Raw genomic sequence first — 15,939 nt, 5'->3', positions numbered from 1 at the left:
ATCCCTTCCAACCTCATTGATTCCACAATTCCCTGAAGTGCCCCTGACTTCAAATGAGACCATAGCCTCTCATGGCACATGCAAAGGAAATAGAAGAATTCCCTGTCTCAAGGCAAAAGATCTTGCATATAAATTTAGAGCAAATTATATCTGCTTTTGTCTGCCTAAAAAGCAGACAGACATGTAGGGTTCCAAAGTGTCCCAAGTCAGTAGGAACTTGAGTTCCATTGACTTCAGTGGCTGTTTTAAGTCTAACTTGCTAAAGCATTTTTGCCTGGTTTACTACAGGTTTGATAGTGTCTCTAGGAGCTCTGTGCTTGAGAAGATAATTACATTTCTAAACCAGTTCTTAAGATGCTTAGGGGGATATGGTATTGGAGCTTTAAAAAAATCCTAAAGGTAAAGAAAAGTAGGAGAAACCCCAAGTGCTTCAAAGTTAAAACAAACAAAATCCCTAATCTAGCAAGCTTCATTTACAGAGTGATAGCTGTGCCATATATTCTCTGTGCCATACTTTAATATGTCTGAAAGTATCCCTAAGCATTGAGGCTGGGATTTGTATGTCTACAATCTGCTACCTTCCTAGCAGCACTAATTCACACATAGACATGGTTTCATGTACAAAGCTATGAAAACACTGTTTGGAACCATGGTTTGAAAATGTACTCAAGAGAAATTACAGGAGTGAGGGTTCAAAAACCGTTTTCTCCTTGTGCCATCAGCTTCCTCTTGGTCAGCAGTAAGGTAAGCCCCAAGTCACATGGAACCTTCCCTGCTCTCCCTGCAACTTCCTTCCTTCTCACATATTAGAATCAGGGCAATTTAGAATTATTTCAATTTATGAGTGTCTTTTGGTCATGAGTGATTTCTCTAAGGTCACCGAGTTATCAGTAAGTCACCTTAGGAACTATGTACCCACTCACTTGTATCAGCTGCATTGCCTAGCTTGATGCTGAGTGATGAAATCTGCCAAAACCTGTTTTTGTACATGCTGCTTTGGAGTGCTGTCCTCTGTCACATTATGTTTGTGGTTAGCTATTTTGCCCTTTTAATTCTTTGTCCAGCTGGATGGGTGTATTGACTATATGGAAATGGGCTGAAAGAACGTCAACCGAATGACAGAGGACCCTTATGGAGTATTTGGTTGCTTGTAAAAGAACAAAAAAAATATGAAACAAACACTTTTTAATTTCATTTTGCAATGTCTAAAGGTTTTGAGAAGCTGCAAGGAAATGGCCAAAGATCTGTCATTACCTTGCAAAGGAACCAATCATGTTTTCAAAAGCACCAGAGGCAACAAAGATTACCATAACCGTCTTGATTCCATGGCTCAGAATATCATCTTAGGAGCCTTATTACTGGGTAAGTTCAGTGAGGCTTTCCAGATGAGTGAGGGTTTTCAGCAAGAGGCCCGTATGGTCTTCTTCTAACTCCCTCCCTGATATGCTTACTAGGATATCCATCTACCAGTCAACTGGTGTGAGAGTCTTCTGTTTGGGTTATTTCAGCTTTGATCATTTGCCTTCCTTTTTTAAACCATCTTTTTGTTTTTAGTCTGGGTTTTTTTTCTGGTCTGTTTGGATAGTGAGCCTAGATTGGCAACATCTTTCCTCTTCGTGCTCCGTGTCCCACATAAATGAAACTGCAGAGAACAACTTCAGTCTGTTACCTCCCCATGGTCTTCTCCTACCAGGGCTGCACAAGAACACGGCGGAGTGAGGAGGATGAATATACCCATGCCAAGCACAAATGTCTCCAACAGAATGACCTGTGGCTGGAGTGCCACCACTTTTTCTGCCTTATCACTGGACCTGTCAGGAGAGTGCAAAAGCACACACTGAGGAGGCCATGTTACGTCAGTGGGTACTGCAAGAGCACTGGTCGTTTACAGACCTGTTTGCTTGTGTGCAAGTTTCCAACTTCATGTGTGTTTTTTCTGCTCTGTGTCTTCCCCTTTTTGCCCTGTTGTTGAGTAACACTGGTTTGTGTTACATGTAATTCTTCCCTATTCCAGGACCTCCATGGGCTAGTGTCAAAACAAACTGTTGAGACTTGACTTAAAAAAAATAATTTAATGAAGTCCACATAATCAGCAGGGCATTGCTCTCATGACACTTTCTGGAATAAGGCCGCGGTCCTCCAACCGCTTACACAGATGCTTGATTTCACACACGAGTAGTCCCATTGAGATCAATGGGACTACAACATGTGCGTAAGTGTTTACTGGACTGGGGTCTAAGTGAGAGATGAAGCCTTTCACCTAGCACAGACAGTTCAAAACAATGTTTATAGTTTCATATGCTATAGTCCTTTGAGAAATATTAAAGCTAAATAGCTTTTAACATTAGTTGGCAACTATTCTCTTGTATAAAATTTGCTAGATGATGCCTGCTAGATTAAAGAGAAGAAACATTAAGCAGATATTACAAGATGTGCACTCCATATCAGATATGGCTAATTGTAGAAAATTTCTTTGAATAGTGTGAGCAGTTAAAGACCATTGGCTGTCAGGATACATTTCTGTGCATTATCACAGAGGTGTTGCATCCCAGGGAGATTATTGCCAACAAATGTTGGAGAACATTTTAGTCTGATTTTAACCAGTGGGGCCTCCTGATGTTTCCTCCTGATGTTTCCTCTTTGCTCACTTATTTCAGATTTCTGTTCTGTTAATAGTTCATAGCAATTCAGAATGCTTCAGTGCATTTTAAAACATTTGGAAATCTTCATGCTAGTTCAAAGTATAAAGAAATTGACACTATTTTGTATGTAATACAGAAATTGCAAAAGCAAAAATAATGGTTTAAATGAACTAATGCATTTTCTACGTGACAAAATTTTGTCTAGTTATTTAAAAAATAGAAGCACTTTGAAGTAACTAGTTATTGACATAGATTTATTTCACATACTTGTAAAGACTGTAGTAACTAGCTTTCACTATCTACATAATAAAAAAACCAAAGCGTTCTTATTTCATCGTAAGCCAACAAGCTTAGATGTTATCTGTAGCGTATTTATATTTTTAATTCTGATATCTGTCCATAAAGAATCTGAAGGCATATTTTAAGTGGCAAACCAAATCAGTTTAGTCTTATCAAGCAACTGTGGAATATAGGAGAAGCATTTATAACTAACTTCTTTCTGAAATAATGTCTGTACAGATGAACAGGGAACCTGTCCAAATGTTTCTGCTTACAGTAAAATGAGGTTGCTGACATGTATACTGCAACTTTCCATACCAGTTTTATGTGTGTGGCTGGTTATTACAGATTCAATAATATTTATTAGGCATCAGTTAGAGTTATCACAATGTGATGAATAGACATTTCTTTATACTAGCTAAGAATAACTCGCCTGTTTACTGCATAGGTAATCTAAAAGATGGTAGGTAATTTACAAAGTATTTCAATATTTGTGATGTGGTCTTTGTAATGGATGTGATTATATAATGTTATTATTATCTGTCAACATCAGTGTTTCTTTTTAGTTAAGCTATATTTGGAGAGTTTTTCATGCATTGCAGTTTGCTTCTGAATTTCATTATATTTCATATTTTCTTTTATATAGAGAGAGTAAGAGTTGTTCTTAAAATATTTGCTGGACGGCCTGACTTGGTCACCAAGCTAGTGAATGAAAGGAGAAAGCTGTGATGGCTAAATGCATGATTGCTTCTACACAGCTTTCTCATTCAGTGTGTAACAGGGAGAAGATGCATATTCATAAGAGCCCTCTAAATCAGATGCTGAGCTCCTAAAATTCAAGACATTTAAAGTCTAAAAGCATTCATTCTTCAAACAGTTGTTATCATCAAATACGAACCCAGCTGTAATTTGTTTTTCAGCCTAAACTATGCTCCTTAAATGCAATCTATTCAGGGAATTTTGTCAGTTGTCTCCTCTCTTTCAATTCCTGCAGCATCTTCTGAATCTTTCAAACTTCCTAGATAATGAGGTCCTTTGGCAGTGTGTTGATTTCAAAGGGAGCCAGGCACCAATGTACTACACAGAATCCAATCTAAATAAGTAGAGTTATCTAGTCATGTATACAACCCAGTTTGCTTTCAGTTTGACATGATTAGAAACGCTAACAAATAAATAATGTATACATGTCATAATAAATACTGGAGCCCATTGGCATTTTGCTTAACAATCACTGCCTTAGGCAAGTCAAATCACTGAATTTTACCATGCACTTGCCTGTGTGAGTCTCAAAGCTTTTCAGAAAAATGACTTTTTGCTATTTCTTCTGCTTTACGGAAGAACTAATCTTCCTTGTCATTTGTTAAGATGGCCATAGAGCTCTGTTCTACCAGTAATGCCACTGAACACTCTCCCCCAATCTATCAAAGCATGGGTGTATTCAACTTTACTTACAGTACTAGTTTATTCCAGGGAATGAATTCAGTACTGCAAAGCAAATTTGAAGGAAAAAAAAAAAAAAAAAAAGAAATGTCCGTTTCCTTCAAAGGAAATAATTGAATAGTGGAACCAGCCCAAAAAGGACCATAGCAGACACTATGGCCTGGGCCTTTTTGCCTGTAGCTTTCTTCTCCAAATGTCCAAATGAACAAATGGAGAGAGAGAGACGGCCCAAGTGGCTGAAGAGTTATGGGCCCTAGGAAGGAAACTGGACTCCAAGGTTTAGGATGCATCGGAGAGATTATGTGTCAGGCAGTGAGTCTTGCTGGCTCCGACAAAGGGACACAGGCAGGGCTGCTCTCTCTAGCGTCAAGAATAGGCTTTACAAGTCCAGGCTCAGAATGTAATCTTCCATAATTGCACACTTTTTACAGACTGTCAGCTAAGTACCCAGGCTTATACATGTTGCTCTTTTTGGCATTGTTTTCAACTTCTGTTTAGGATACAGTCACCCATAGAGGATGTTGTGGTGTTGTTATGTCAAAAGCAAGGTCTCACAGTACTGAGATTTGCCTAATGTAGAGAAAATTCAGTTCTGATATCCAAGCCAGCGAAGGAAGAAACTTTCAGTGTTGCTGTGGCTTGTAGGTTCATACGTTGTTATAGAGGGAATATAACTTGTACGGATGTTACCATATCTGACATGTCAGTCTTTTTCATCAGACTGTTACAACCTTTTCCTCTGTATTTTCAGTAGACTAGACTACATCCATGGTTTTAAATGCATGGCAGATGATTTATAAAATGTACGTACTCATCAGAAGTACTCCTTGCTATCTTGACTCTTCCCACTGAAGTCAAGGGTAGAACTTCTTGTGGGAGGAGAAGGCTAATGCTGAGTTATTTGAAAATCCTGTGACCTTATGCATTTGATGTCAATGACAATAGCAGTGAACAGCAAAAAACAAGATTCTCTACTAATGGTAAGAATTAATTCTTGCATGTTTTGTGGTTTTCTTCCTATCTCTTTTGATGTTTTGCAACATAAAAAATTATTCTAATAGCTACTTTTATAATACAAATGTACATGCAGAGAAAAATTCCACTTTCAGGACCACTCTTTTCTCCCTCTGCCTGCAAGGAAAATGAGGTGTCAATTAAATTGTATGCTAATACATTTTTTATTTGACTAAGTGGAAAAATAAAATGCAGGCAGAATTTCTAAAGATGCAATCCTTTACAGGCCATGGAAAGAGAACAAAGGAAAGCAACAGATAGAGGAAAGAACTCCAATGAACTAACCAGTTTTGCTCTCCCTGTCTCTTCTGTGAAATTGTTCTTAATTGCTTCATAGCTTGGCATTCTCTGCAGTTGTGCTATTACATTTGTGCTCCTTTATTCTAAAATTCTGTGGCGTCTATACCAGAAACCAGAACAGTCTTTAGCAGTGGAATTACATTTGCCCCCACCTATCCAAGTGCATAATACTGACTATGTCAGTACTGAAGCAATTGAGAGTTCTCAGAATGCTCTTCAGTGTTCTGCCTTATCTGCTAATACTACTTAAATCTTACATGGTCCTACCTAGGCTTGGTATGTTGCCAGGGTGACGAATGTTCCAACAACTGCTGTTTATTTTACTTAGCAATGGTCACTCACAGATTTTAAAGCATCACTTATATGAGACACTGTGTGCTTTAGAAATGGTATTATTATTGCCATTATGTGTTGCTACTATCATTGTCATTCTAAGTTTTAGTATCTACAGCCTCCGAATAATTATCAATAACCAATCCAACAAGTAATAAATCCAGTCATGCATACTTAATTTATATTTGCGTGCCATTAACAAGATGAACCTGACCAGTATCAGTACATTGGCATCCTACCTGCTTTTTCCCATATTTCCCAGTTGGAATGCATGTGTAGGTCATGAGGAATATCAGTGGCACCCTTTAAGAAATTTCACTATATACCCCATGCTTTTCTGTATTTAAGTCTTGATTACTGAGTAAACTGGTGTTTTGAGGAAAGGAATATAAAAAATGGTAAAGAGAAAACCTGAATTGTGCTGGTTACAGTTTGGACTTACTTTCTTGGAAAATGAAGCTGTTTGTTTCTATTGTATTCTGAAGTCAGAGGATGAAATTTGTAGAATAATAATATGCTTCACATTCTGAGTCTCTTGATAAGTAACATAACAGTAAACTACCCATAAATAGTCAGGAACCTATTAAGAAGTTAATTAATTATATGAGAACAGCTAAGGAGGAACACAAGACATGTCAAATAAGAAAGTGAGTGCAGTCCTCTTTTGTCAGACTCCGGTCACTGCCAGTAGTCTGGTGCATTCCTCAAAATTGGAACAGACCAGAAAAAAGAAGTCTTAAAGCTTTGAAACATTTAAAGCAAAAGCAAAAATCCCCTTAAAACTCAGCAAAACCAACAGTTAACTATTACTTTGGATCAGAAGAGGGAAAAGATCCAGTAAGCAGTTTATGGTAACACTTCTAAGTGTAATCAAAGTAGAAAAATGAAATAACTAGATTTGTTTCCATCACTTAGATCAATGATTATTGTGAGATACAGAAAAAAATACATGCATTCTCCATAGGGAGTTGGAAAAATGCTATTTTACTTTGCCATGAAGGTCTTGCAATGTGTTAAAAATTATGCCAGGGTAGATGGATGTAGTGATGTAGTGAGGTACTCAAACATTTTCAGTAACATCAGTTTATCACAGGATTCTGCAGTAGTTTTTTTAATACATACTATGAGTGTTTAAGCACATATGCACATGCAATACAGATGCAGGCAAATATGTATATCCATATAGTTTGCTATAACGTCTGGGTTCAAGACTTGCACTACAAGTTTGCTTTTCCTGTGTTATGGCAGGTCATGGTTTGCTCCCTCATGATGGTTTCTTCAGGCAATTATATAGTGGTTGCCATATTTAGGCAATTGTGAAATAACTAACTGGTGCACAATGGTATTATGAATAATAACCATATCAGTTAATTTTTTTCAGATTTTAATGTGCATTATGCAATTTGACAAATAAATAGATACAATGCATTGTTCTATTTCCCTTCCAAGGTTAGGGTTTCTGCTTTCTTACAGCTGGGTTTTCATTCCTGCAAGAACAGGGTTAAGAATGCTGTGGGATGGATTCTGACTATGCAGCTTAATTTGCGATGTCAGTAACAGGAAAGGAGAGCATAATATGACTGATGCATCAGTACTTGCAAAAATAAAGCATTTGAAAATATTTAGTCCTGCTTGTAGAGCAGTTCTTCCTACTCTAGGCCAAGGCCTGAGAAAGCTCCAGTCCTGTATTTTCATGGAAGGTTTTAATTTCTCATGTTAGCTCATGACTGTCCATATACACAAAGTTCTAAGTAGGTCCCTGTGTGTCCAGATACGGCTGTCAGTACTGATTCTGGCAGTCATCTTTGTCTTTCCAATTTCCTATCATCTGGGGATTATGAAGCTATCAGCTCTTTATTTATGGGAATTGTTTTTGCCTCACATTAAGCCATATATTGTTATGTTAGTAAGTGGCATGTAAATGAATAGGTAATAAACACTGTGCTGAGACTGTTTAGATAGATATTGCCAAAATGGTCCCAGCCAAGCACTGTTAGTCATTAATTTTTCCTCCTCTTCCTTTTTGTAGGCTGATTTCCTGTAAAACTTTTCCATTTCCATTGCAGATTTTTATTGTTTAGCATATTTCACTCATATATTCAACATACATTAACATGTTTACATAAGAATAGGTCCTTGCTGATAATCTACAAGCTACCATATATAAAAAATAAACTAAATCCCCAGTATTGGAGTATTTTTTTGTCTCTGAGGACTCCTGATTTCTCTGACTTTATTCCACCACTCAGTGCATGTTAGGGTAGCATCTCACTCCTCCAACCCACGAGCATCTGGCCAGGTTCTACCTGGTCCTTGTCACAGGCACTTGGGAACAAGTGATAAGGATCTCTGTAGACACTTGATTTCCCTGTCTCTCATGCTCTAGCAATGGATATATTGCTCCTGATTACTCCCAGTCCCTCTTGGTCAAAAGGAAAAGCAATGCTGGCTCTTGAATTTGAGAGTTTCAAGTTGTAAAGAACTAGATTCTGATTCCTGTGTATGTTTTTGTGTGCATTATAGGAAACACCTTTTGATTAAGTCAGAAATATTGAATGTAGTCACATAATTTCTGAGATTATTCTCTTGATATTGAAATAGAAATGCAAAATTTTTAATTTGCTTGCTCTAGAAATGTTCAATGTAATAAATGTGCTTCCTCTTTAATTAGCAGAATTAGTACTTGCAAGAAGACATCAATTTAGGCTTATACAATTTCAAAAATTTCATTTTTGGGGTAGGATTATTAAAGCAGATGATGTCTGTGGAGGGGCAAAAGATCTGAAGATCAGGTTTGCTTGAGATAAGCACCTAATTGTTCAGATGCGTTTCTGAAGTTTAACAAAATAATTCCATAACAGGTAAAAATCTTGTGAGACCATGTGCGTTTACTAGGATTAACACTTCCTAGATAACATTTTTTAACCAGGCAGAAGGGCAGGTGTGCATGAAAGATGTATCTTTTCTTTTCAGAGCCTCTAGAGCAATTTTATTCTGCAACTTCAGAGGGAGCACCCAGTGCCGAATAGAGACATAATGCTGTCTTTTTTAAAAATTACCATTTTAAATTACCATTAATTTAATTACCATGGCTCTCATGTCCTTAGCAGGGATGTCATGTTTAGGAAAACCATGATTCTCTCAGGACTGATTTCTCACTTACTACTTCAAAAAATTATATGTCTCAAGGGAACTTCTAAAGGCATCTTCAACTCTCTTTTTCCTTCTAGTCTCATTTGTTTTGATATTATGAATCCTACAACTCCCTAATATATCATGTGAAGTTGCTGAAGTACATGCTCTTGCTGCAACTGAGATGTGAAGGAAGGGATACTTGTTTAGGGATTACTACTGCCCCTTGCTCAGATGTTCCAACGATTTCAATGCAGGCTTTACATCCAGATTTTCTTGTTTATCTGACAGTTCATTATTTAAGGCCAGCCTGTCAAAATAGGTTAAATATTCTTTGGGAAACATGGTCACATCTTTGAGACACCACAAATATGTTTAATACAAAAAGATTGGCTCGATAAAAGAAATATGATAAACTTGCATCCCCCAAAATACTTTTCTGCTGTTCCATGTAGATTTCTAAGAGCATCAGTATGCAATGACAAATCTCATGACAATAAATTCCTGGAAAAGGCACAGAGAGACATCAGCAAAGCAGTGAAAATGATTGCTGATGATTTGTTCTAACTACTTGACCTTGTGACATCTCCCCCAGATATATGACCAAGATGGGACACTGCAGCACTTTATTGATGGTGGAGAACCCAGTAAGTCAAGCTGGATGAGGTATATCCGATGTGCAAGGCACTGCGGGGAGCAGAACTTAACAGTGGTTCAGTACAGGTAAAGTACATTTTTATTTACTCAATGCAACAAAATGAAAATGTTTTTAGTGAAAAGTCAGACTGTAACTGTCATCAGTACTATGGCCTTTAATTGCAAAGACACTAGCAGGGCTTTTGTGAACGTGCTCATCCAGAGCAATACAAAAGTTGCAGAGTGTGGTGAGGATGGGTTTGACTTTGGTTGCCCTGAGCTGAGGCTGTTGAAGTGAGCATGCTAGACCTGGAGCTCCTGGGAACAAGTGCAGCCCTGAGTCGCTTGTGCAACAACCACACTGCACAGAGCCATCTGTGCATTTTCGAGTGGTCTGGTCAGAAGCAAGGCAAGGCAAGCAATCTTCCACCCTTAATAAAGATGCCTGTGTGAGAGGAAGGGCAAAAATGGCAGGAGAAGAGTTTTGAACCCAAAGGCTTTCTGAGAGTTAGTCATGAGACAAGTACATGCCTAAAGTTTGTATGTTGAGTGCACCTGCTAGCCAAGCTTGCTAGTGTTTGTGTCTCTTATGTCACTGGCTAGAGAAGGTCAAAATGTGAAGAAAAATGTAAAGAAATTATGGTGCATTTTACTCTCTACTCACAAACAGATCCAGCAAATGCAGACAACGTGTTACATAAATACATGATCTCAGCTATAAACAAACCTTTTGCCTCAGAATCAGAAGCAACTGCTTGGCCTTATTAAACGTGGTAGGAAGCACATCAAAGAATGGCCCAGGCTTGCCAGTCGCAGTGAGCAATCCTGGCTTTTGCTAGTTGATTTAGAGAGTGGAGTTCCTTTTCTTTAGGAAGAATCTTAAACTTATTTAAAGTACCTTTAAAATTAAAAATAAAACATACAAAAGCAAGCTAAAATGAAAGATATATAAAGTTTGATTACCCCATAGGGTTCCAATTTAACAATGGTAAAATTGTTCAATTGCATTTTCAGCTTTTTTATTCTCTGGCCAGTTGACTAAATAATGCCACAGTTAAAAAAATAACAATCCTATTTATACATTACAAATCTTTTATTATACCCTTAAATATCTGATATCTATAGCTAAAATCCCATCAGATTTTAAATAAACACACTGGATAATGAATAAAGATTGCTGTGATGAAAGGGTATTTTTGTAGGTATCTTGTGAACTATTTCTCAGTGTGGTGGTGTATGCACATGCATATATATATATAAAAATAAAGAAAAAAAATGCGTACATATATATATAGATGACAAACCTAAATGAAAAGTAAGCATGAGAAAGTCATTACACATCTGTCAATATTAAGTGGATTTTACAACTCTCCTTTCATGATGCAGTTTTTACTTAGAGTTCACTCTGTTGATCTGTTTTCGATTACTTCAGATCTTTATAAAATGAACTACAAAAACACAATTTAAAAAACTGGCATCCATCACCAGTGACTGCATCCAAGTGTAAGAAAATAGAAAAGTTGGACACTGAAAAACCAGCCTAATTTTTATTGTACATGGACGTCCTCCTCACAGAAAGTCAGCTGGTTTAAATTCATTCTGTTATGATTTGTAATATCTAAATGGAATTTTCTTCAAAGTGCTCTTGATTGATTGACCCTTAGCTGAACGTTTTGTTTTTATTTTGAGGCTGACAATAATGTTTGTTGGCATGTGTTCTGCTTCAACTGCGTTGGGACGCCATGAAGCTATCTTTATGAGTCATCCAACCACAATACTAAATACATGTCAGCAAAGGAAATATTATCCGAAAAGGGAAAAATCCCTTTGATGTACTTCAGCATGCAGAGATTTCTGCGAGTTTTGGAAGCTCTGCACGCTTGTAAGGGACGGTGTACGCTTACACTTTTTTTTCTCTGCCTACTCCAAGCCTCACAGACCACCCATTGCTCAAAAACAGTTCTGCTCTTTCAGCGGCAAAGTGTGTCATTTGGTTTTAGCACATTCATTTGCCGGGCTGCTGTGTTTATGTTAAGGGAAGCCAAACTGAGAGATGAAATGTTACAAGGGTGAAGTACAAAGTAGACTCAATTTTTCTCAAGTTAGGAGATGCTGGTAATTTATAGCATGGCTCCGATTTTCATTTTTATGTAACAGTGGAAAGAATTAATGAAATGCTCAGCTCTGGGAAGAAAGAGAGGGAGAAGAGGAGAGGAGGAGGAGGAGGGAAAGAGAAGAGGAGACACAAAGGGGAGAGTTTTTGTCAGATATTCATAGAAGGGTAAGAAAACCATTCTGCTTAGCTAGCAGTGCCCTCCTGAGACAGGGTGGCAGTAAGCGAGGAAAATAACAAGATAAATGAAATTTTTGCAGCTGCTAGTAAAATATTGAGAATCTGCACTTTTTTATTGATCTTTATGATCCTGTTGCCAAGAGCCACTTTGCGGTGACAAAATATGTTGACAAGTGCATATCTCACTGCCATGAAAAATGTGGTAAAAGATTCTCCTTATGTCTGCAGTGTTATACAAGGAACAAATTGCATCGCTACAGCCAATTCTTTATAGAAAGTCTAAATTTAAGGCCTACCAACCCTAAACACTTTTATCTTGAACTTCAGGCTAACGTTTGTAGCAATTCTTCACTCAGAAAACCGGTTGAGGCCTAACATTTTTTTTTGGTCTATAGATGTTTTTCTGCCTTACATAAGCTGTTATAAAAAATGGTCATTTCTTGGTACTTTGACTGTATCATTTTGGTGTGTAATCCTTCAGCAAGAGTGGAGTGTTCTTCTTGTATATATTGAATTTCTATCCATCTCACAGGAGTGTGTTTTACTATTCCATGTGAAGCCGAAGGGAAAAGCCACTACAAACTGATAACATTTTTATTTTATCTTGTGCCTGATTCTAATCTTACACAGTTTTTGCCCCCATGTAAATCTGTTAACTGTAGAAGCATCACTCTGAAGCTATTTACATCAGCGCAAGATCAGGATAAGGCTCTTGTTTTTGATGCTAGGGACTCTAGGATTTCCCCCCCACCCCCCCACCCCCAACTCCCAATTCAGTGGTGTAGGAATATCCACAGTCTTTTCCCACAGAGCGATGTGATAAGATATGACATTTAAGGTAACACGAATTTATACTTACTGAAAGATCATTGACGTTACCCTCATGGTCTATACAGGGGAAGATTTTATGGTTGTATGTTCAGATTAACCCCATTTTTTTATTCCCCTAAGCCAAAGTCTCTTTTACTCAACAATCCAATATCTCTCTTTTTGGTGGTATATTGCTGTAATGAAAGACCATGTCATGCTACTTCAAACCTCTTGCTAAAAGAACTTATTCAAATGAAAGAACTGTTGTCTATATACCCTTAAAATATGTTAACTTTAGCTTAGATGATGAATGCAAAGCTGTTTAAATGGCTGAACTTGCTGAACTTACTGAACTGTGCGTACGACTGATGTTTGTACTGTGTGAGCAAAATGTAGCATTTCTAAAATCACTTTAAAAGGGACATTGCAAGAAAATATCTGTCTTTTCATAAAATCTTGGTGCTTGTAAAATCTTTGTGTTTAAAATATGCTAGGTACAAAGTGCCTGTAAGCTCTTTGTTACCCTGTGCTACAGGAACAAAGTCCTTCCCTAATGATAGGTTTGGTTTTAAAATAATCGCTAAGTCAGTCATTCAGTTATCTGCAGAAATCCTTCCAAAACAATGGATTTCTACTGTAATACTGTGTGTGATAAGAGGAGAATGCTCTATTCCTAAATTAGGCATTTTTTTTCTTTTTCTCTTATTAGGTCAAATATATTCTACCGGGCTTGTATAGATATCCCCAGGGGCACCGAGTTGTTGGTGTGGTACAATGATAGCTACACATCTTTCTTTGGAATCCCTCTCCAGTGCATTGCACAAGATGAAAATTGTAAGTTCTTCCTTTCATTTCTACCTGTGTAAGCCAGAATTCCTGTTTCATACCTAATCAGCTATATTCCTACAGTATTTTAAGACATATTAAATTGAAGTGGTTATATATTTAAGGTAAGCTTGATCTGTACAAAATAAAACCCTGGATCTGATATACTTAAGCTGTGCAAAATCATGGTATGGTTACCTAAGTAAATGGAGGTGTTTGGAAGTGTGCAGGTATGTGCAATTAAATAGCAGATTTCCTACCATGGCAGTCTCACATAGCTTGGTAGTGGATAGAATCACTCTTCCTTCTAAGTGATTCATTCCTAGTCTATCCTTAACTGATTTGCTTGGCCCTCTCCATTGTTATCAGACCTATCACAAGACACTGTCTTGCCAAAACAGTAATGCATTGCAGGTCCATGAGGCCTCTGCTAGTGATTCTTCATTCTATTACCACTGAGAAAAGTCGAGAAAAGCTTTGTCTGACTTACTGTAGAGGTGAGGTCCTTGTGGTTAAAAGGTAAAAGCCAGCTTCTCTAAATACAAACTGAGTTTAAGTAGCCTGAAATGACAATGAACCTCCATACCGTCCTGGCCATCCCCATTTCCATTCATTCTTCTACCCCTTCTCAGTATTTTATGTTTAGTTTCCTAGGAATAGTCACAAAATTAAGCATGTAACTTATAACATAGACCCAGTGCAATCTAGTGCTGGATACCTTTGTCTGTAATGGGAATGGGTGATCCAAGCACACCCTTCAGTTTCACTGTTTGTGTGTGGAACTTGATTTGAGCTTGCATCAAAGACCTCTCTTCCATTTTGACAGCTATGTGTATCTACCTGGTGGAGGAAACCAATCATGGATGCCTGGTTGACTTTGGTCTAAAGTAACCTTGTGGCTGCCCACGCTTAATCAATTACATATAAGATGTATTTTTTTGGTCAAGTACTTGGATACTTAAACAGCAATGCTAGGATGAACTCGTGTCTCATAGCAACTTAAATACTGAACCACGCAGCAATAAAACAGCAAGATAGCAGGGATTAAACTGTCAAAAATAAACATCCTTTCTCATCTTGAGTTTTCAAATCTGTTGGGCTCAAGAAAAGTTTAAAAGAAATTTAATTACTGGCAGTAATGTTTGCTAATAAAACTCATGCTCTGCAGTGTACAATATAGAAATATTATTTTTTCTTTCATGAGCTGAAGCTTACAAAACCTTTACTTTAAAAGAAAAGTGTTATGGCTAAAATCTCTAAATATTGTCACTTGCTATTTTGCTGTGAGAGAAACCAGAGTTTCATCCACAGAGAGAGTGACATGAGTAGATGAAATTCATCTCTGAGCATGGAGCCAGCTGCAGGCTGGTATATGACTTAAGTGCCACTTAAGCCCTCTGAATAGACCTTCTGCTTATCTTCTGCAAAGGAGTATTTTCACCCAGTACAAACTCTGCCTATATTCCTTAGGTCTTTAATATCCTGATCTTATTGCTTCTGTGGACTTTTATGAATACAATTAAAAAAAAAAATAATTATCTGCTTCTTCTATGAGAATGTTGGGGCAAAATGAAATTATACAAATTGCCCCTTGTACCAAAGAGACATAGAAGATGTATTATATGTCTAGAAACTTGTGAGGGACAGCCCCATGAATGTAACTCTACTTGGAAATCAGGTCCTCATATACTCCAGAAAACAATAGCCTAGGAAGGACCTCAACTTAAGTAAATTAAATAGCATGTAATATTATAATATTGGAGTCATTGTGATTAATGGAATATATTAGTATATAACTCTGTGAAGTAACTGGCATTATTTAAGGTATTACCAAAACATTAGTTTGTATTACATTTTTATTGTATGTTAAATAATATTGGATTATTCCAGCTCACAATTGAAATTTAATTCTCATATTTCTCTTAGAAATCTATCATGATGACTTACTTAAACAGAGTTGCAATTTCTAATCACCTGTTTAGTAGGTGCTACGTACCTACATGTGGCTATATACATGTAAACACTTTGTGACAATAACTAATTGTGTGAATATATGTAGACGTAGACATATGCATACAACATATTTAATTTAAAAATCTCCATTAAAATATTATCTCATGAGGTTGAGCATGCCAAAATTAGAAAGCATGAGAAGGTACTGGGCCCAGGTGGCCTAAATTTTGTTTCATTTTGCATCGTGGTGCTGACCCCATTTTTCCATAGGACTCTTGCTTC

General features: G+C 37.3%; 1 protein-coding gene across 1 annotated transcript in view; it reads left to right on the top strand.

Annotated features, from left to right (window-relative positions):
- Positions 1 to 15,939, top strand: part of PRDM6 (PR/SET domain 6) — a 73,769-nt gene that overhangs the window by 39,632 nt on the left and 18,198 nt on the right. Inside the window, exons 3-4 of the mRNA XM_075020769.1 lie at positions 9,736 to 9,863; positions 13,589 to 13,713. Coding sequence (XP_074876870.1) covers positions 9,736 to 9,863; positions 13,589 to 13,713 — 253 coding nt within the window. The remainder of the gene's footprint in view (positions 1 to 9,735; positions 9,864 to 13,588; positions 13,714 to 15,939) is intronic.

Source organism: Buteo buteo, chromosome Z, assembly GCF_964188355.1.
Source record: "Buteo buteo chromosome Z, bButBut1.hap1.1, whole genome shotgun sequence".
Lineage (NCBI taxonomy): Eukaryota > Metazoa > Chordata > Aves > Accipitriformes > Accipitridae > Buteo > Buteo buteo.
The sequence above is the reverse complement of the archived record's forward strand: the minus strand, read 5'-3'. Positions and strand labels throughout refer to the sequence as shown.